General features: G+C 46.5%; 1 protein-coding gene and 1 long non-coding RNA gene across 3 annotated transcripts in view; one reads left to right on the top strand and one right to left on the bottom strand.

Moving 5' to 3' along the window:
* FAM107A (family with sequence similarity 107 member A) overlaps positions 1–16012 on the top strand; it is a 28942-nt gene extending 12930 nt beyond the window's left edge. The window contains exons 1-4 of one of the 2 annotated variants that reach the window (XM_069865708.1): positions 730–1305; positions 9354–9528; positions 13165–13321; positions 14237–16012. In XM_069865708.1, the coding sequence (XP_069721809.1) occupies positions 1242–1305; positions 9354–9528; positions 13165–13321; positions 14237–14344 (504 nt within the window). In that variant the 5' untranslated portion in view covers positions 730–1241 and the 3' untranslated portion in view covers positions 14345–16012. Of the gene's footprint in view, positions 1–729; positions 1306–9353; positions 9529–13164; positions 13322–14236 lie in introns of those variants that run through there. The other variant, XM_069865706.1, reaches the window with a different exon arrangement.
* The window catches only part of LOC138725132 (uncharacterized), a 37454-nt gene that overhangs the window by 2733 nt on the left and 12476 nt on the right, over positions 1–22245 (bottom strand). The window lies entirely within an intron of this gene.

Raw genomic sequence — 22245 nt, 5'->3', positions numbered from 1 at the left:
GGGATGGAGGAAAATATTGCTGGGATGTGGAGAGGTGAAAATAAGTGAGCGAGCACCTCCATGCCAGCCTGTTTCCTTCCTACAGTCCTTCATGGGGCCAGGATCATCAAGCCAGGAGGTGGCCGTGCTGGTGCATGCACCCATGGGTGCAGGGGTGTTGGAATGCAGCTCATACCTGCACCTCGCTGGTGCCCCTACACTTGCTTTACCCCTTCTTCTGGGTGGAAATCGTTTCACTCTATCCCCGTCCACCTCCTGGGACCAAAACTCTGGGCATCTGCAGGCTGGCATGGGGTGAGCTGGGAGATGCCAGACCACAGCACCCATCTAAGAGCCAAAGGAGTTGCTGGGGTGGTTTGACTCCTTCTCCTCCCTCCGCTTTGCAGTCTTTGGTTTCCCAGGCTGTGGGAACTCGGGAACGGCTGACCTAATAGCCTTGGCCACAGCAAGGATGGGCACAACAGGCCCAATCCAAGTAGGGGCTGCATCTCAGCAGGATGTGACCCAGGGCAGTGGGAGCCCTGGTGCTGCCCTGATGCCCACAACCCCATGTAGGGGCTGCTTCTCCCTCCTGCCACTCTTACCCACGGGGTGTAGCTGCTGCTCCTCCTGGACCGTGCAGCAGCTGGTAGATGACAGGGTGTTGCAACACACCAGGGAATAATCACGATAACTCAAGCGGTTGCCCTGGTGCTGGGTTTGGCTGTTGGTTGCTAAAGAGAGTGGGCGTGTGGCTTCCTCTGGGGCGATCTGATTTCTCCAGGAGCGTGGTTAAGGCACTCTTAAGAGAAATAGTCCTCCATGGAACAGGGACACAACCTCTCCGCTGGCAGCAGTGGCGGTATCGAGTGGGCTGCTGAGGCACCTGGGCACGCATGGAGCTGTTTGCTTTGTGGGGAAATAATTATTAGCTTGTTCCTCCATCCTGGGAAAACGCTGTCTAGCAACGAAGAGCAAAGGCAGCAAGTTTTTGGGGTGGCAGAGAGACATTTGGGACCAGCACTGAGAAGCAGGCAAGGCCACTGGCTGCTGCCAGCTGAGCTCCAGCCCTCGGTGTGGTCCTTGTGGGGTGGTGAGAGCAGTGGGAAGATAGCACTGGTGCAGCATCTGCCTCCACGTGACCCTCCATCCCCACTCTCACCGGAGAGACCTGGCAGGAGCCAAGCATCTTCATCGGACCCAGTCAAAAAGTAACGCAGGTGCAAGTGCAGCTGAGCTGCAGACTCAGCCCACGTATCCCCATGTCGTGGGGCATGGGGCAGCACTCACTGCCTGGGCTCCCCAGGGCCACGCTGCGGAAATCAGGTAAGCCCAGGGCCCCCTGAGCCACCCCAGGGTGTCCTTGCTTTTCTGCCTGCTCCCCACTGCGGGGACAGCTGCTGACCCCCCCTCCTTAGTCACCACTGCTTGTGTCTTTATGCACAGGTGACTTTGGACCCCGGTTTAAATTTTATTTGAGATATCATGTTACTTTAATACTTCGGTGGCTGGTTTAGAAGCTGCCTTTCTACTTCTGCCTTTCAAAGCTGACCTGTATCCCACACAAAATTCCCCAAGCACACTCATGCTGGGATTCAAACATTCTTCTTGGTGGGGTGTTGGGCTGGACAGGAGGCACTTGCTAATACAATCCATGCAAATAAACATGGGAGGATTTTCTTTGTATTCAACCAAATACCTTTGAGCTACCTTAAAACATTCATTAATGATTGATGTGTGTCTCTACCACAGGCATGCAAAGGCACAGAGCAAATATTTGATAAGATATTAAAACTAAGTTTGTGATTACTGAGAAAGGCTGCTAAGCACCTGTCACTGCTTAACAAAACTAAACAAGTCACGCCATGTGCCACTTGCAAAAGGCACAGGGCTGACATCGCTTGGTGACTGCTAACAGAGTGGGATCCCAGCCTTGTTATCTTTGCCTATCATAGTCCAAGGTAATAAAATTAAACGATTAACCAGCATACCCAACCCTGCCTGCAAACAGAGGGGAGTTTGCTGCTGCCTGACTCTGGAAGCATTTCCATCACTAGCCAACATAAAACTGGTAACTTCTACACACCGGACAGCTCAGCTAGCCCCAAACCTGCCAGGATTTCTCTCTTCCAAATATGCACACATGAGAGCAAGGCTCAGCAGGTGACTGTGGTGACACCCAGTGTCCTTTACATTTGGGGATTATTATAGCTGGTGGTGTGTGAGCAGCCAGTGCCTCCCTTAGGCATGTTAGGTGCTGGTGGAAGTTGGGGGATTCTGGACCACACACTGCAGCGCCTGCAAGGTGCTTGGCAAGAGTGGGTAGGACTGGGTAGCACTGGTTGGACTGGAAAGGCTGGCTATGCTGGTGGACAGCACAGTCTATTCTGGTGGGGGAAGACTGGCTGTACTTGTGGGCAGCCTGTGCTCAGCGTGCAGAGACAGGAATGGAGACACATGACAATGGGGTCAGGAGCTGCACGGCCATGCCCCCTGCCCTGCTTTACATTTCTATTAGGGTTTTCTTTCCCTTTCCAGCCTCGCAACCTTGTGGGGTTTATTCCTGAACATCAGGGCTGAGTGAAGGAAAGGGACATGGGGTGTGTACGCCTGTAGTCCCAAGGCCAATCGCTGGGAACCGCTTCCCACAGCAGCCACATCAAGTTACATTCACTCTATTGCATTAAAAATACTAGAATTAGCCTTGCTTAATTATTTAAAACTATAGATTAAAAGCAGACAAAGGCTCTTTGACTCCTTTCCTGAGCATCATTCATTAGTGATTCGGTCACCTGGTGACAAGCAAGGGGGAATGTGCCAGGAACATTGGTATGAGATGCTTTCAAGCTGCTGGCATGGCAGGAACCAGAGGAGGGTAAAATCACAGTGAGGATGTTACCCTCCCTCACCCAGGGAGGGTAACAGTTAGCATCTGTCAGTCTTTGGGCTCAGTATATTATTATCATCATCATTGTCATCATCAGCACTAACATCATCCCCACCCATCACCAGGGCAGTAAGGCACAGCAGTCATTAAGCTAACGTGAAGGAATGACAGGTATTTTTTTCAGGGCTCAGCTGTGCAACAGCAACATATGGATTAGTTGGGGCATTACTGCACATTTTGCAGGCTTGGCTGCGGGGACTCACTTGCCAAAGGGCTTCCAGGCAGCGTGAGGCTCCCCATCAGGCCACATCCACATCTGACCCAGTAAAGCTGGCACCTGGGTGCCTCACTCTGCCCTGAGCATGCAGAAAGTGGTTTCCAAAAGCAAGTGCCCTGCTTTGAGGTCAAACCACTTGTCCTCCCAGCACCAGATCCTTTGCAACACTCTTGCACACCCAAAAGATGCTGTCACCATGCAAACCTCTGGGGCTTACTGAGAGCGACAGGCAATTGCTGCCCTGCCCCAAGATGCCAACCCCAGCTGTTCTGTGTTTCTAAACTACAATTAATTAATGTTAGGAAAATCAGGCAAATTAGCACATGCCATCAATTCAAGAATCTAAAAGACAAACTTTCAGCTTCATTCTTCATAGGATTTTGCATACAGAACGAGCTTTTCTGCCATTACACTCTTGTGGGAAAAGCTACAGGGCCAAACTTCAGACAGTAGAAATGCATTGGATGAAAGGTCATGCTCTAAAGTTGAAAAAAAAATAATAACTTCTGGCTAACAGGCTGATGTGTGCATGTACTACTGCTTGAGAGGAACTGAGGCTACTTTAAAGGTCCCACACCCACCGACTTGCACGTGCAAACCCTGGCAGGAGAGGTGAGGATAGGCTCGCTCCTCTCAGCCTTCCCAAGGAGGAGGGTTTTGAGGGAAGGTTCCTGCATCCGTGGAAAAGGAAGGCTCCTGGGCAGTGGATGCCAGAGGGGCCATAGCACAGAACAGGGAAGGTCCCTCATGGCTGCAGTTAAATATGCCAGAAACTCACAATATTTTCCAGTCTGAGCTTACTTGTGTAAATAGCTTCAAACTAGCTCTGCTGACCTTTATCGAGTGTGTTGGCTTTGCAGTCTCCTCACCTGTGGGATGTGCATGACCAGCTTCTTTCAGCAGCCCTTTGTTAATCTGACAGTTCTTTAAAAAAGACACGTTCATGAATAAACCTCTGGCATCCAGAAAACCAGAGGTTCTTCTCCGTAGCTACAGTTTTAAGTGATCGTTTCTGCCCAGGAAATGGTCCCTTCAGTCCCTGGTTTTACAAACCCAGATCCAGGGTTCTGAACTTGGGCACCTTGAGATTTTTGGCCAGTGTTATCCCTTTTACCAAGTAACAGATTTTCACACAATTACCGATAGCAATATTTTCTGAGCATGGATCCTATTCCAAGAATAATAGGCTTTCTGCCTATTTTTACATGGATGGTATTTCACAGAGGCCCATTCTTTGCCCAGAAAGGGATGCCCATACAATATTTCTAACAAGAGCAATTTGGTTATCATCTGCCCCTATTGACAAACTTCTCCTGAGATGCTCTAGCTGGAAAATTAGTTCTCAAATGACACAGACAGCAGAAATAAAAGATTGCAAACTACATTTGCTTTATAGATTTCAGCTAAAGCTAAACACTGACCAACAGAAGACAGTCTTGACAGCTTTGTGACCTAAGGATGCTGAGAACCAGCAGGGCAGCATTGTATGGGGCAGGGCAAGCTGCTGAGCAGAGCTGCCCACAGCACAAAAGGTTCAGAAACTTGGTTTGCAAGTGCTGTGAAAAAGGGACAAGGGATGCACAGGGGAAAAGTGAGGGGTTCACAGAGAGGCAGGCTCTCAAGGAGAGCTTGGCAAAACAAAAGTCAAGGAGGACAAGGTATTTAACATAAATACATACAAAAAGCAGCCGAATGCTGATATCTTGATACCTCCTTTCTCCTATACCATCGCAAGTTGAGAGGTGCTAGGTATGAGCTTAGACCTCCACCCTGCAACTTTCTGAAGCCGATATTCATGGATTAATTTTCTTTTCAATCTCTTGTTTTCCCCTTCTGAAAAACAGCTAGAGCCAGGCAGGCAGCTATGAGCAGAGATGCACCCCTCAGGTTACCTGCCCTCTGCAGGACCGTTAATCCCCTTAACATTCCTTGGATTTATTTCCATCCCAACAGGATGGTGAAGCAGGCTGCCAGCAGCAACACAGGGAGCAGCACACAGCACACAGTCCTGATGCAGAGGGGCTCACAAAGCAGAGAAACAAGTCACTTAATCCTAAATAAATGCTCTACAAAGGGCATCTTCTCCAAGTAGCAGCAGCAGCAAAAGGAGGGGTAGGTCAGCTCCAGCCACAGCTGAGCCTCCATGCCCAATGCCTGACCCTGGGCATGAGCTGGTCCTCCTCCTCGTCCTCTCCTGGAGCAGGCTAAAACCTTTCTCCTTGCACTGGGCTGCACTAAAGCACCCTAGTACGCTGTATTTAATCTATTAGTTACAACATTCGGGTTTCTAAAGGCATTTAATGTTGCGCGAAAACTGCCTGATATCCTGTTACCCAAAAGATTGGGGCTGAGCATAATCAGAAGTGGAAACAATTTCCCCCAGGATTTCAGACTGATGGTTTTATCACAAATCTTCTGGGAACTAGGGGATTGATAAGCATTACCAGGTGGTCTGAGCAGAAATTTGGGCTTTGGTTTAGATCAGAACAGACCAAGATATTAAAATGTCACCTTTCTCTTCCAGCAAGTCCCACGCCTCAGAGCAGGAAGGTGGTTGGTCTCTGGGCCGTCTCAAAAATGTTGAATACTCCCAGCAGGTCTCCTAGAAAACTGATTAAGAGTGGGAGCTCATTTTACAGCTACGGTTCAGAGGGGAAATAACACCCCACATGAAGAATCTGCCAGTGGCCCTGGCCTCCTCATCCAGGCAGTCTTGATTTTACTTAGAGAAAAGTCATTTGGAAATGTACCTTTCCTAGAAAGCCTCAGGCTTCTAGAAATGAGGAAAAGGAAAATAATTAAAAGCAAAAAAAAGACTTTGTCAAAGCAAACACAGATACTTTTTATAAGCAACACTCCAAAGCAGATCTATTTAAAAGGTCATGATGTCTTTCTGAGTGCAGCAGTAGGTATTAAAATGCACTTTTTTTTTTTGTTTATATCTTGCCAAGAACGATATAAAAACATCTAACACCTTTCCCTGATATATGGTGGCGGCCAAAGAGGTGCCAGAGCAGAGCCTTGTTCATTGATCTATGGCTGAATAATGCAAAACTAGACATCCTGCTGTAAATCCACTGCAGAGAGCTGGCTTGATTTACACCTCCAGCACTATAAATAATGACAAAAACCAGCCTGACAGCAGTCTGTCTCCCCCTACACGGACATGAATTACATCAGGTCTTGAAGATGATATATCTACTCCATGAGAGACATTTCGCACTGGGTCCCTATCTGCCAACCTGCAGGAGAAAGGAAGCTCCATCCTTACTCCCAGCATAACTCCAAGCTGTGTTTCAGCCTCACCAATATTTTCATACTCTTATTTTTTCCCCTGCTCAATGCAAATGAAGCAATTCCCAAATTGTTCCAGGCTAAGGTCTTCTGAAGGATAAAAGCACTATTCTTGTAGTGAGGTTCAAGGCTGCATCCAGTCTCGATCAGGGCACACCCCTCGGCACAGTGAAAACCAAGCTCAGAGCTACCTGCTGTGTCTTAGCCCCCACAGTATCATTCAGGCAAATTGCACTCATTGCTAGGACTTTTGCATGCTGATTTAACAGCTGCCTGGCCTGAAATGCTTCCAGTTGGTTTCAATTCCTCCCACTCCTTCCTTACCAGCATTTTCTCCATCTCTACTAGTTTCAGGGAAGAAGTTCTCCACCTGCCTTCAGTAAATAGATTGATAAATCGCTGCTGATTTGCAAGACTCAGCCATGCAATGTCCAGTCTAGAAAATAACCACGTTAGCCGACTCAAAACTTCCAGGCTCCGCAGGGTGTTTGCCCAAAATGCTACATAGTCAGGGGAACTCTTCCTTGATCATCCTGGGTGTCTGGGGAGTGGAAAAACCACACAACCAAGCTCAAGGGCTGGATGACATTGTGTGATAGTGTTGGATGCTACTGGGTGTTAGCTCAGGCTGCCCCAAGTAAATTTCCCAAGATACGGGTCTTGGAGATAGGGAAGAAGCGATTCCCACTCCTGAGCTGCAAAAGAAAATCCATACATCATGGAAATGGAGGCAAAACAGTACTTTATAAGAAACAGTGCTGCACCGGTGCCCCAAGATGCAGTACAGCTTAGCATCAGGGCCCAAGAGCTACTTGGTATAGAAAAAAACCCACCAAAATCATTGGAGTTACAGCATCCAGGCTGATCCTTCAGGCTTGGTTGCCCACATAATCCTTCCATGCTCGCTGCTCACTGCATTATCTACAACAGGTGGATTTTAGACAGACAAATACAAGATCGATACACACCACCCCTCCTCCTGCCACACAGCAGGATTTGGTACCCAGCACACACACACTGGACACAGCTCTGGTCTAAACGACAGCATGGAACAGTGGGAAAAGGGCTATAGGATGACACAATGACACTGAGGATAGCCTGTCAGTATAGCTGAACAAAACCAGTGTTTCCATTAAAAACACCTGGCACTGTATTTAAGTTACTCCATGGAGAGACTTTTCTGTCTGAAGAATGAAGGCATTGCTTTGCCATTTCATTCACGTCAAAATGAACCTTTGCTTTTGTACTTTCCTTCCTTGTCTTTTGTCTGCTCCTTCTCCTGTGAATAAAAGACCGAAAAAGGGAAGATGTAGAAGAAGAAAAACTCCAAAGCAATTTTATCCAAGCGTAAACCTGATATGTTTTCTCAGTGTTCAAAACCTGGCTTTCACCTAACAAAAATTATCCATGAAATTGTGCTGCCTTAACCCTTGGCTGTTCTACAGACCCTGCTTCCCTCTGGAAGGCAATGGGGAACCTCCAGTTTTAGCCTATGGAATCTGACTCCACAGGGGTTTAATCAGCCTGGCACTTGCCTTAAAACATCAAACCATGCCACCTTCCCTTCTGCCAGCAGTGATGTATGACCTTAGGGGAAAATAATTTGATACAAGAAATCACTGGTTCCAGCTTCCAAGTGCCCTTTAAACAGCTACTGAACTATTCACCCCAATTACACTCATGTAATGGGCTCTGATTTGTTTTTCTTTGTTCCCAAAGCAGTAGGGCACTGGCCACATTAGCATTCAATGAGAAGTTGTTAGATACTGAATAGTTTCTTCAGCAGTACTATTTCTTACACAATTCTGTTTGATTGCAATCCACTTTACATTTGATAAGTACTTACTGACTATGAAAGAATGACCCAGCCTGCTTTCTCTGCCTTTTTTAATTGATTTCTCTTTTTACAGGGATTTTTCTCTTTTATTCCTTTATATGTGAGACTGCAATAAGAGTGAGAGGCAACATTACTGAAAAACTGTTTTCCTTGCTGTTCCACCAAACCATATAAATTCACAGTAGGCCCCCAAAAATACTGTAATAATGAGACACTCTTTTCCTGGGACTTTTTGTTCTTACTGGTAAGCTTCCAAATTGTTCAAGTGGATAGTCAGGAATAAATTGCCCGTTCTGAGCCCCTGATTAGACCATACGTTGGCATTAATTGTATGCAATCCCACTGTGCTCCACACTTAAAGACACAGACCACTACGTGCAGTTTGTCTTATAACTTATGCTTTGCACTCACTCTGTATAGGGTTTTCTTGTAAAGGAGAAATGTAGAGAACTTGGAAAATACCAACAGTGCATGTGCCCTGTGATTCTGCCTGAAATCCAAGCTGCCATCACTTCCAAAACAGTGGGGAATCGTTCTTACATCTAGAACATATAAATTATTACAGCACAATCACATACTGCATAGGCGAGTTATGCTTCCCTTGGCATTGGGCTCCATTCTGATTATTAGGCCAGCAGGATATCAGCAAAATCCTTCCTTGACAAGAGCTTCGGACACAGCAGCACCTCCGCAGGCCTGTGTTTCAGAAGCTTCTCAAATCCCACAGCAGCCCCTGTGCTAAGGCAACAACAGCCTCAGCCAGGATGACCAAAGCAGCAGCTCAGCACAGTCCCCTTCCATGGTTGTTCCCAGTTTTAGTGGCTGGCAAGAAATTTAAGTGATCTCATTAATATGTGCCTCATCAACAATGCAAAGGGGATATTAATTAAAACCTTTACAAAAAAACCCCCAAACCTCTCACCAGCACGTGGAGACACCAGCACACAGACACTGACATGGGTGTCGAGCAGCCAGGCAGGCACCATATCTTCTCCTCTGTCTCGCCTAGGGCAGGACAGCTCCAGTGGGTCCCCATGTCGGGTTAGACTTCTCATGCAAACACCTTTATTTTCTTCCAGCATCGATGTACACTGAAGTACAGCGGGAGCAACCAGACGGTGGGAATATCCTGACTCACCCAGGCTGCATTGATGGAAACCCAGACCTCATCAAACCTAAAAAGCTCCTAAATCCTGTCAAAGCCTCCAAGAGCCACCAAGAACTGCACAGAGAGCTGCTGATGAACCACAAAAGGTAAGAGAAAGTCTGAGATGCTGAGCTGTCAGAGTTCAGCCTGTTGAAGCACAAGTGGCAGTGACAGCCTGAGAGTTGGAATGGCACGATAAATTCCTTCACTTGCAAACACACTCGGTGTAAAACTTGCTGTAGCCCTTTTCTCTGAGGTAATGGTTTCTTTTAAAACAAAAGCTGAACTAAAAGCCTTCTGTGCTGCCATCCTGAGGCTCTGGTGAACACCTTGCAGAGCTGCTCGCTATTTCCACCCACCTCAAACCACAAGTGCCAGCAGATGCAAAACACTCCTATAGCCCCCTTCTCAGTGTCCCACACGTGTTTTTTCCCTGGTCCCGCTTCTTCTGTCTCCATCACTGACTTGCCAAGTCCCCAGCAATGTGCAGTCTTCTTGTGTGCTTCAAGGTCAACCCACAAGCAGTAAGAGGTGCAGGCTGGATGGAGCCAATGAGAGCTGGAAGAGCATTAGCAGGAGGTACAAGGAAAAATCTAATCGCTGTTTCCCTAAAATTCAAATGGGTAAAATGGCTGGAATTCACATTCCCAACCTCCTACCCTATCAGCCCAATTTAACTCTTTGGGGGTAAAGATACAACATCAGGATAATGACATCAGTGACTGAGAACCTATAAGCACATCACTCCTTTGCAGCGACTGTGTGAACATCAGTGCAATAAAAGCACATTCAGTTCAGAGGCTTTTAAGCACAGAGAGAAATCTGCCAGTTTTATATTGACATTTTCTGAACACACTGAAATATTCTGACATGAGAACACTTTGGCCGTCTAATTAAAAGGAGCACAGTCTCTGTTCAAAAAGACTAGAGTCATCACAACAACCAGACATGTATGTTAATTCAGCAAGGAATCAAGCTTGCCAGCGGGGTTCATTAATAAATACTAGCACTGACTGGCCTTGGATTTTATTTCATTTTCCCAGAATAAGAAGATTTACAGGGACTGTGCCCAGGCCATACTCTGGCATCAATGCAAAGTTAACTATACCAGCCAGATATTTTTAAAACCTTCTGGCTTGAGAGTGACCATAACCTGCCTAGTGATACTGCTCACCTTAAAGGTTCACCCACCAGCATTGGCACTGATCTCGCAGAACATTATTCTACTGTAACCATAATGGAACAAAGAAACAAGAAATTCCTGCAATGGAGGTAGCAAAGATGAATGGCAGCAAGTGGCTACAGACCTCATGGCAGCACACTGAACTGAACTTCAAAGTGGCAAAGAAAGAGTACGCGGTTGATTTGTACTCTTCTTCTGTCCCTGCCATCATGTTACATCCACGTGTGCTACCAGATACTGGCAGGAGGCAGCTCTACTGCAGCCATCCTGCATCTCCGGACCCCTCTGTTTATCACCCTGTATATCTCAGGCAACGGTTTAACCTGCTTAGGCTCTGGTCTCCCAAATATTTTTCGGCAAATATGTGAAACAAACCCCACTGCAAACAATAATCCATAACTGCTGGTTTCTTGTTACTCTCATATCCATCACGTTTGCTTCCTGTTTCATGTTACTATAGGGTGAGAGAGGGGAGATAGGCAGCAAGAACAATCTACGACTTGCTCCTGTTTCTGCCTCACTGTTGTTTTTTTCCCCGTTAAGCAGCATAGAAAACAACTCGGATCAGCAGCTTGTACAACAAAACTCTTATCTCAGTCAACACCTCTGGGTACTAACAACACAGGCAAAGATTAGTAACAAACCCACAGGCAACATTTCAAGCTGTGTCTCTGGTATGCCAAGGCAGGTTTTTGCCTTCTCTCAAGCTCTGGGGGAAGCATCTATACAAAATCTGTGTTCCTCCTGCCTTGAAAAGAACATCATGAAAGCAGTGGGGTCAATGCTGCAGCTGCCTTCACTGATGTTGCCATGAACTTTGGATGGACAATGGAGGGATGCAAGCACGTGGTCCCCAGCTGTGCTGTGATAGCTCAGGGGTTTGCTGTACCTGGAGAGCATTTTCCTCTCCTGCCAGACAATTTAAATTCTCATGATATAAGATACCTTCTCAACCCCTGCCGCCTTGCCAAGGACGCTCCATAGTCCACAGGGTTTCATGTTTCTGCTTTCAAATGACCTTAGGAGCTTTGCATTAATAGTGTACCCCAACCCACTGTGCCCTGGGAAAGGCCTTAGCACAAACACAGGGAAGTCTGCTCCTCGCCTCAAAAGAGACCTTCACCCACAGGAACACCAAACACCTCACATTTCGCAACGAGACTCTCTCCATTGATTTACATGAGTGCTAAACCCAGTCCATGAAAGTGGTCAGGCCGCACTCCTTCCCTGTGTGTGACAGCTAAGAGGTCTTCAACCCCTTACAAACACAACTTCAACCCCAACTACTTTTAGTTCTGTATTTTCTTGCAAGATCACTTACCTTCCAGTTGCTGCTGCAGAAAATAGCCTGCGTACATGTGGCCTTGACCACTTCTTAATAATCTGTTCTTCAGCAATACGAAACTCTGTGCAGTTGCAATAAAGTCTCCCAAAACTCAACCAATGTTTTATTTCCCAGCAGCTTCAGATTTTGCCTGTCTCTAGCTAGGGCTCAGCAGGCCAGACAGTCACCACTTTTAGTGATTAAGCCAGGAAGCTGATAGATTATACAAAGGCAGATTCCTTTTGGAATGGAGGACACGAGTTGGTTAAACCACCATCCTGGAAGGGCAGGAACTGTCCCACAACGACTCAGGAGAACATCTAGACCTGCTCTGCATTCACGCATAGCCCTACACATCCATAACTACTCCCACACTTCTAGGGTGGGCAAAAGATAGCAGGAAGGTGGCCAGGGTCAGCTGCAGGAGGTAAATCTTAGTGTCTAAATTCAGGCATGGCAATATTTAACATGTTCAGCTTCTGAAATTTGTTTGGAGAATTTCTTTAATCTATTTGGCATGTATATATGGCTTTCCTGCATGTCCTTGCCTTGTCTCCTTTCCCATGATCCCACCCCTCACAGAACAGGAGCAACCCTGCTTCATTTGAGATGCTTCAGGCAGCTGAAGGGGAGCCGGGTGTCTGTTCCATTGGCAAATGCTCTGGCTTCCAGAAGAAAAAGACATTTTAATATTGGCCTCTTGACCCAAACGCTTCATGCCAGCAGGAGGACCGCTAACCCCCCCGGATCTGTAGCAAAGCTGGGATGCAACAGGGAGGAAAGGAACTACCAGGACAATTATTGCAGATCAATGACTACCCCTGCTGGTGGAAAAAAAAAATCGTTATTATTTAAAATGCCCTCGGTGCTGCTGAAGCCATCTCTGATATAATTGAAACCAGTAACAGCATGAGCTAAAGGAAGATGCCATTTCCATACCAACCCATAAAGCTGTAGTGCCTCAGCCTAATGGGATTAGCAAAGTTTCCAGCGCCGCAAGCCCCAGACAAAGCAAAGGCATTGCCCACCTGAGGTAAGCTGCCCAAGGCAACAACCTGCACTACAGTGGTCCCAGTAACACCCTCAAAGCCTTCTGTGGACCAGGACTGGTTTGTGGACCAGGTTTCCCAAGTATCCATTCAGGACGAAGAACAGTTTTGAGATTGCTGGGCTGGCAGTGGTTATACCTTGGGATGCAGGTGCCCCAGCCCTGATTTACCTGCTTTTTATCCACAGAGGTTTGGGTGTGGAGAGCAAGCCAGAACTGCAGCGGGTACTTGAGCACCGACGGCGAAACCAACTCATCAGACAGAAGAAGGAGGAGGAAGAGGCAAAGAAATTGCAGTCTCCTTTTGAAAAAGAGCTATTAAAGAGGCACCAGAGGCTGGATCAGGTACAGCTGAGTTTTGAGTCATCCTCAGATTATCTTAATCACTAGGCACAGACCACAGAGGAGATGGGTAGGCTGAGACTCAGCTCAAGGAATAGTGTTACTGCCCCACATGGTGTCCCTGGGGTCTGCTTTCCAGTTCACAGCACCTCAAATAGCATGGGGATTGTTGCAGCACCCACCACAGGGGTGCTCAGGGCCCTGTGTTGTGGGGTGAGAGGCTACAGAGGTGAGACGAACAGTTATGGCCCAGGTCCTCTCTGCACTTGTCCTCTTATCCAAACCCAAGCAGCAAGTCAGCTTGTTGCCACTGAAAATCAAGTAATTCCCTACCCTACTTGCCAGCATTTGCAATGCAAATGAATTAAACTAGTTTATTTAATTACTGACACAACAAGTCCCTGGCAATAACATCAGCCAAGCCAAGATCACTTGAAAGTCAAAGCCTAGCCCTCTCAGCAGATAACCAGAAATATGAAACAAGGTGGTTTAGGGACAGATCCACAGACTTTACACATAAGTGAGCCAGTACAACAACCTCCCCTCTTTAGACAATAATCTACTGCTGAGAGCTTTTCCCAGGCTCACAGACCCCTTTTGCTGGGAAGGATTCAAACCTCCTCCTCCCTTCTCCATGCCAGGTCTGAAGTGAAGCACTCCCCTGCTTTCTTGTCAGAGGTGTTCCTCCTTGGAAGGGAAAAATGTCTCAGTGGACCAGAAAATGAGATTCGGGGTAAAACAAGACTCTGGTGTAATAGTTTGGGGAAAAAAAGTATCAGCACATGCACTACACACTCCTTCAGCTTTGGGCAACAATAAAGGGACACCTCAGCAATAATGAAGCCCGCTGTTTTAATGTACCTGATGTGCTTGTGTCCTTCAGTATGCACAGGTAATAGAGACTCTTCTTTCTTACAGCTGGAGAAAGAGCAAGAAAAGCAGGAAGAGCATGCACCAGAATTCATTAAAGTCAAGGAAAACCTGAGAAGAACATCAGCAGTGACCGGGGATGAGAAAGCAGTGTAGCTTCTGCCAAAACTCAACAGGGATCCTACCAAGGCAGGCGCTAACACATGCACGCTGACGTCTCTGGACATGGTGGACAGTCACAGCCACATAGTGGTTATTAACACTTGCTCCAGCAGAAGGCACAAGAAAAGGTTCTCCTAACCCAGGAAGGTACCACTGTGGAAAAGGTGCAGTATTCATGGAAGTGGTACTCACACAAGGAGATGCAGAGAGAAATTATGGGTTTCTCCCCTTCCAGATTGTGGGTGTACGCTACCCCCAGCTAACTCCTGGTTAATTCTTGAGACACAGTGACTGTTTAAGCCCGGGAAGTCTATAAAAGGATGGTCTGGGGGACCACTGCTTCTTCCTGGTGGCAGGTTTGTCAGGCACGAGATGACAGGAGGGTAGGTGCAGCTCTGGAGAACCTCCTAGAAACCGGGCATGGAAACAAAAAGGGACAATCTGCATATTACTGACAACAGTACAGGTGATGGTAACTGCTCTCCCAAGTGTCACTGGCATTGCACTGTTATGTGAGTCAAGCCTCGCTGAGGCTGTGCCCCAGCAGCACATCTGTACTACTGAACTAATAGAAAAATCAACCTCTGTGTGCCCATGACAATGCAGCACAGGCAGGTGCAACTGCTCTTCACAAGCACCTTTATACTGCATTTCAAACCTCTTTGAAAAAAAACTTTTTAGGCAGTTCCATGCACAGATAGAAAATGCAGTGGGCTATACTATCAGTTCCCCAAGTGGGAGGCAAATGCCCCATGCAGATAGCAAAGGCTGGGTGTTTTCATCATGGGTGATCACGGAAGCGTGCAGTGACCAGGCAGCAGATCTGTGTGGATTTGGCAGGCAGAAAACCTACTTCTTGCCCTAGACTATTAGCTTCAGCCCCTCACCCAGCAGCTGGGTGCATGCTGCCATGGGGACCTGTAAAAATGTCCTGTGGTTGACAGGCAGCAATGCAATCATGTCCTACTGGTGTCCTATTTACCCTGCGCACAGCTGACATCTGTAAACAACACAGGGTAAAGGGCACGTAGGTACTGATGCAAAATTATTTGTCAGTGCTTCTCTTTCCCTTTTCCTAAGGTCATAGCTGCCTCATTTCAATCGTCACCTTGCAAAGCTAAAAATCTTGTTGCTGGTAAAGCAAAGCTGATACAGATGGTGCATTTGCATTGTGTACAGACAGAGCCTACCACACTTATGGGGTACCCGTGCCCTAAGCTGTCCACCTCTAGAGCTGAAATTGCTCCTTCAGAAAGGTCTTAGTTTCTTGCTTCTCACATCAGTCCTGATACAAAACCTAAACAGCATAACTCACCAAATGCCTTGCAACACTAGCTCTGGAATGGCAAGCCTCAACAGATCTAGTCAGGTGGGAAGGTAATACCTGATTAAACAGTATCTACTGTCCACAGCTTCAGTGAATTCATACATAAACTAAGGGAAACTGGGCATTTACCACATATTAATTCAAAAATTACTAACCCATCCCTAGTCTCCCTGGTCCAGTGGGGTGTTTCATTTCAGAGGACTGTTCCTCAACCTGGCAGCTTGTGTAAAAAATCTGTGCCACATCACATGTCCAGAGCAGTGATACAGGCATGGGGCTTCTGCAACCGATTGGTCTTTAAAAGCCCTTAGTTCAGTTTCAGTCCTCAAGTGCCCATTCTTTGGCACAGCCTCTGCAGTAGTTTTTAAGCCCCTTGCTCACCACATTTATTCTAAACAAGTCTGTCTTTCAAAATCCAGTGCATATGGCCACTGCGAGTCAAACAAGATCTGAAAGGAAGCTTTTCATATAGTTTCTGATTAAAAACACAAGGAAAAAGCAGCATTCAACATTTTTTTCTGGGGAAAAAAGAAGCCAAATTTCTCCGAGGAAAAAAAAAAAGGTGTCACTAAGAATGCTTGTATACAGCTGCGCCTTAAACAACAAGCTAGAATTACTGTGCTGGGGTTTTGTGAGGAGTTATGGCACAGATTAGATAACCTTGATCCAAGAACTCAAAAAAATTCAGCAAATTAATTTGTAATTTTGCCATAGATAGAAATGCACTCCAGGAGGGGCAATCTGTCACTCCATATGAACCAGTGAAATCATTGTTCTCAGCTCACCCAGGCTCAGACAGAAGCATTTATGCAAGTCCTTGGGTGCGGGTAAGGTCTGGGTAAGCTGAGTGCTCAGATCAGCAATTAAAAAGTTAAAAATATTTTGCTGCAGTCTTCTTGAGTATGCAAGTAATATCTAGGAAAAAAATCAAGGTGTCTCCCTTTGATGTAGGGTCTACCAAGCACAGAGTGGGGCTACACACCAGCGCAGTCCATGATTGCACAGGGGTGTCTGGGCCGTTTTCAGTGGGTGTCCAGAAGAGAAAGGGAGGGCCAGATCATACTGTGAGTTAAAAGAGCCACAAGAAATCCTTCCAGTGTTGGAGCAACAGCAAAAAACTCAGACTCAGCTGCCCGCTGGGACCCTGTGGACTGGGAATTAGGACCCAGCCACATCCACACACCAACCCACCACTGAGGGGCATGGTTTAGTGATGGATAGGAATGGTTGGACTCGATGATCTGGTGGGTCTCTTCCAACCTGGTCTCTTCTATGATTCTATGAAACCAGTTGCAAGCAGTTGGCAGTGAGAGCTCCCACAGGGCTGGGACACACTCTAGCAGCCCCACAGCACACAGCAGGGCACACAGCTTTGCACATCCAGCACGAGCTCCAGGCTCTAGCCCTCCTTGACGGCACATGGGAAATGATGCTTTTACTGTTCAAGTGTTGGCTTAAAAAAATCACAGTGTTTTTCCAACACAGCACTTCTCACGCCTGCGAATGACAACTGCCTCCTTTGGCTGGGCTCATACCCAGAACCTCTAAAACCTGAAACCTTCCCCGATGCTCTTGTGCTTCCTGGCATGGCAGCATGGAGGTGGCACCCCAAAAATAAAATCAATGTAGACATCACCAGGAAGATTTCGGGATATCTTTGTGTCTCAGAGAATTCCTCTTTATGCCCCTAAAACACGTTCCTGAATAAACATGGTATATCCAGAAGATATAGATTATCAGGGTATTGATGGAAGAAAACTATTTGCACTGTGTATGTCGCCTATGTGGTATATAGTCTATGGTCTGTGTTGGTGTTTATACATTTATATAAAAATATATGTCATGCAACTCTTCTTAATTAACTGACACTGTTTAATGTGGACACTTTTGAAGAAATAAACTATATGATGATTGTATATTTTGCTCTTTTTCACAAGGAACTGAAAAAGCTCCGAGGATACAAGCAGAAAACAGCCAAATAAACCAACTGAATGTAAAGATCTGACAACAACTCCTTTGTTAGTGCTGTATTAACTTACTCATGAACAAGCTGTTTTCATCATCTGCACTCAATGCTGCATCCAATTGTTTATCCATAGACTTCATCACAATTTGCTGAAATTTTAAGGGCATAAAAACTGTGAGATCAGGCTCTGTGCACTGAAACTTCCCGTGTTTGATTTCTAACTGGGCACTAATGCCCACCTGCCTGGCAGGGTAAGAGCTACAAAGTCAAGGAAAGACATTGCCCTTGGATTTAATTTGATAACTTGTTTTTTAACAGAAAGCTAATCCTCACACTAGTGAGCTCACTTCATTATTTTTAAACATTTTAAAAGATTTTTTTTAGCAGCAATCAAAGACCACAGATTAAAGAGATAAGAAAGAGAGGATGCTTCACATGCGCAGGTCACACACATGCTGTGCTCCCCAAAAGCCAGGACTAAAAGCTGAATGCAGCAAAGAAAATGAAAAGGACTTCTCAGCTTCATTAGCAATATCTTTAACAGCAGAAATGCTAAGTTCAAGACAGTCACTCATAGCACGACAGTTCCTCTTCTACAGAAAGGAGTAAAACCCAATCATTTCTGTTTTTTAAAGACATGCTGCCTTTTAGTTATGCACAAACTGCTCCATTGCCTAGATTTTTCTTCCTGTTGGAGTTTTCATTATCAGCTTCGGAATTTACCCAGGTCATGCTGAGACCTCTTTCCCTATGCACTCACTCCTGAAGTGCTCCTAGATAGTTTGTTGCAGTGGAATTTCCCATAACGAAACCCCCCCCCTTATATTTTACTTCACGTTACTGCCTCAGAAATGGCAAATACTGGTTTTCTTCCTCAAGCCAGCAGTATCCTCAGACTGGCCCAGGCTAAACACCCAATTCTCAGGAACTCTCCTCTATATGTCCTACGGATTTATCAATGTTTGGACAATTTCCTAAAATTACCTAAAACTGCCACAGAGTGGTTAATAAGAGCATCATATGAACCCCATGAGTCAGACATGATACTAGGGATATCCGGGCTTATGGAAATGGGGGAAAATGCAAAATTATCAGCAACATAATAATTATGGTGTGTTCCAACACACCGTGACTAGGTGCTTTTGTGGATTTTGTTGGTTCCTACTGAAGCTCAAGAGCTCTCTGCAAGCACATGGAGCTGAGGCGTTAGAGAATGCTGCCAGGTGAGCAGCTCTGGTGACACTCCAGCTCAGACTTCCCTAGCACAAGCTGGCAATGACCTACCCAGGCAGCACCCAAGCCTGCCCAAATACAAGCCCGCCCAAATACAAGCCTGCCTGAACATCCGGTTGCAAACAGGTTCAGGGGGAGATTTCTTCCAACCTGTCATCCCTCACTCTTCTTTAAAGAGACCCAGACCTGCTAGCTGAACTGCAAACAGCACCTGGGAAGCACAAGGCTGAGCAATTCTGATTCCAGCAGAAGAAAACAGCAGAGCAAATAGAGAAAGCCCATGGACAACCTCAGAAAGATGCTGCTGCCTCTCAAGTGCTGGAACCCCTGCGTCACCATGAGATGTGATGCTGCACAGTGCAGACCGGAATACCTGCCACCCATTGGACACCCTGCATCCATGTGACAGACCCAAACAGCATCTTTAATCTACCAGACTCATCCCTAATGCACCATCCACTGCCCATAAATACACTGCTTGCATTACAGTCACCTGTTTTGGTTTATTGTTGTCCTCATGGCTTGGTTCACTCAGTCTCAAGCTTAAAATTACAGTTAGGCAAAACTATATCTGATTTCCCATCCTTTAAATTCTCAGTGAATACAGTGAATCCCACCTGTTTCACCTCATTCCCTGACAGAGCATTTTCCAGCAAAAGATGAGAGCAGCAGGACAAACTCACTGATGAGCTGTGGGCAGGAGGAATTCCTCTTCCATCAGGCTCATACTGATGTAGCCAGGGCGGTGTGAGTTGCCAGCTCCTCGACACCATGACAGGCTACAGCAGGCACAGATTCAGCATCACTGGAGATGATCATCACAACCCCATGGCAACGTCCTTTCACCTCCTTCCATGACCCAGCCTGTGAGGCACATGTCCATGCTGCTGGTTTGCAGCCCAGACTGTGAGAACAGAGGCCAGTGGCATAAGTGAGCTGAGAAAACTTTAAGCAAGGCAAATCCACAGGGAAGGAGCAGTCAGCGCCTGAGGGGTACTGTCCTCCATCCTGAGAAGACAGGGAAAAAAAAATCAAAAATCATGGTGATACAAGAAGTAATTACTGATACAAAAGTAGAATATTTTGATTTAAGCTAAAGTACAGTTAAGTTTCATCTAAGCCGTTGTGGTTTTAAGTAATTAGATACAATGTCCCTCTGATATGATGATTTCTGTCTCTGATTGCATGTTTTCTTTCAGACACACTTCTTCTAGACACTGTTCACTCTTTGAAGCTCCTAACACCCTGCGTGAAGTATGATCTGTGCTGAACAGATGTCTTTTCCTCTGTAATCACCTCTTTTTGGAATCTCTTCTTATGTCAAAGGCAAGGTCAAGCAAAGAGCTGGAGCCAGCTCCAAACCAGCAAAAGTTTTAAATGTTGTGAAGTTTTGTAACATTAAATTAGACCTTGGAAAGTGATAGAATATGCATAAGATTTCTGGGAAAATTTATCCATATGTATGTAAGTGGGAAATTCACTCTGTCCCCCATCTCTTGTCTCATAGAAATCATAGAAAATCATAGAATCACCAGGTTGGAAAAGACCTCTGTGAGAATTAATTAATAAGTTTTGCTGCAGCTGGTTTGTATGTTTAATTATCTTGTAATATAAATCTATCTTGTATCAAGAGATAATATGCAGACAATCTCCAGACAGGGATAAATAACCTGAAAGAATAAACGCCCACTTACAGTTGCAAGAATTTATTGATATGATTAATTGTCTTGCAAAATGTAGCTGGTTTAGGTCAAGAAAGAATCTGTCTTAGGGCTGTGAGAATTTATTGATGTGATTGTGTCTTGTAAGATGGAGTTATCTTGGGTCAGGAGAGAACCTGACAGAAGTCTCCAAACATGGCTGGATAACCTAAAAAATAAACATTCTTTGAGGACTTACATAGTTCTTTGTCTAAAATTAGTATGCATACCTGCTGCTTTTGTAAGCTGGTGGGCCTTTTTAAGGAGGGCATCCAATTCAGCGCTGAAATGTAAAATAAAACCATTATTGCCTTTGCTGTGAAGACTTTGTCAGTATTTTACCAGTGAAGGAGTGTTCCTCACCCCTCAGAGATCATCAAGTCCAACCATACCCATCAGTCTTATTGCACACACCTGATGGAGACTGATTCAACAAGGATGTTGAGGCTCTGGAGCGAGTCCAGAGAAGAGCAAAGAAGCTGGTGAAGGGGCTGGAAAACAAGTCTTAGGAGGAGCAGCTGAGGAAGCTGGGCTTGTTTAGCCTGGAGGAGGCTGAGGGGAGACCTTATTGCTTTCTACAACTGCCTAAAAGGAGGTTGTGGAGAGGAGGGAGCTGGCCTCTTCTCCCAAGTGACAGGGGACAGGACACCTCAAGCTGCACCAGGAGAGGCTCAGACTGGATATAAGGAGAAAGTTTTTCACAGAAAGGGTCATCGGGCACTGGCAGAGGCTGCCCAGGGAGGTGGTGGAGTCACCATCCCTGCAGGTATTTAAAAAACAGGTAGACGAGGTGCTCAGGGACATGGTTTAGTGGCAGATAGGAATGGTTGGATTCGATGATCCTGGAGGTCTTTTCCAACCTGGTGATTCTGATTCCTCGCGTTGCCCAGGCTGATAAAGGCTTCTTACTTCCTAAAACTCCAAAAGGAGTCCCAGAGAGCTGGATTTGCCCGCATTTTTGGTATGAATGGAAGAGTTTGGGTGGAAGGGACCTCAGAGCACCCCCCCCCCACCCCCAGCTCCACCCCTGTACGGGCACCGACACCTCCCAGTGGCTGAGGGCGCTGAGAGCCCAGCCCAGCCCCGGAGCACCCCGCGAGGAGAGAGGTACGGGGACGGGGTTAGGGGACACCGGGAGCGAAAGGAGCACGTGGAGTTAAAGGGGGAACCTGAGGTTAAAGGGGCTCCCAGGGTTAAAGAGGGAAGCTGGAGCTAAAGGGCACCTTGAGTTCAAGGGCACCCGGAGTTAAAGGGACACTTGGAGTTAAAGGGACACCCAGAAAGGGGGCACCGAGAGTGAAAGGGGGAACCTGGAGTTAAAGGGCCCCTGGAGTTAAAGGAACTGCTTGAGTGAAAGGGACACCTTGGGTTAAAGGGGCACCCTGAGTAAAGGGGCACCTGGGGTTAAAGAGGGAACCTGGAGTTAAAAGGCACCAGGAGTGAAAGGGGGAATCTGGAGTTACAGGGGCGCTCAGGGTTAAAGGGCACCTTGAGTGAAAGGGGGCACCCAGGGTGAAACGGGACAGCAAGGGTTAAATGGGCACCTGGAGACAGAGACACCTTGAGTGAATGTCTCACCCGGAGTTAAAGGGGGCACCCGGAGTTAAAGGGGGCACCCAGAGTTAAAGGGGGCACCTTGGGTTAAAGGGAAACCTTGAGTTAAAGGAGC

The sequence above is a fragment of the Phaenicophaeus curvirostris genome, chromosome 11 (genome assembly GCF_032191515.1).
Source record: "Phaenicophaeus curvirostris isolate KB17595 chromosome 11, BPBGC_Pcur_1.0, whole genome shotgun sequence".
In the NCBI taxonomy this organism is placed as follows: domain Eukaryota; kingdom Metazoa; phylum Chordata; class Aves; order Cuculiformes; family Cuculidae; genus Phaenicophaeus; species Phaenicophaeus curvirostris.
The sequence above is the reverse complement of the archived record's forward strand: the minus strand, read 5'-3'. Positions and strand labels throughout refer to the sequence as shown.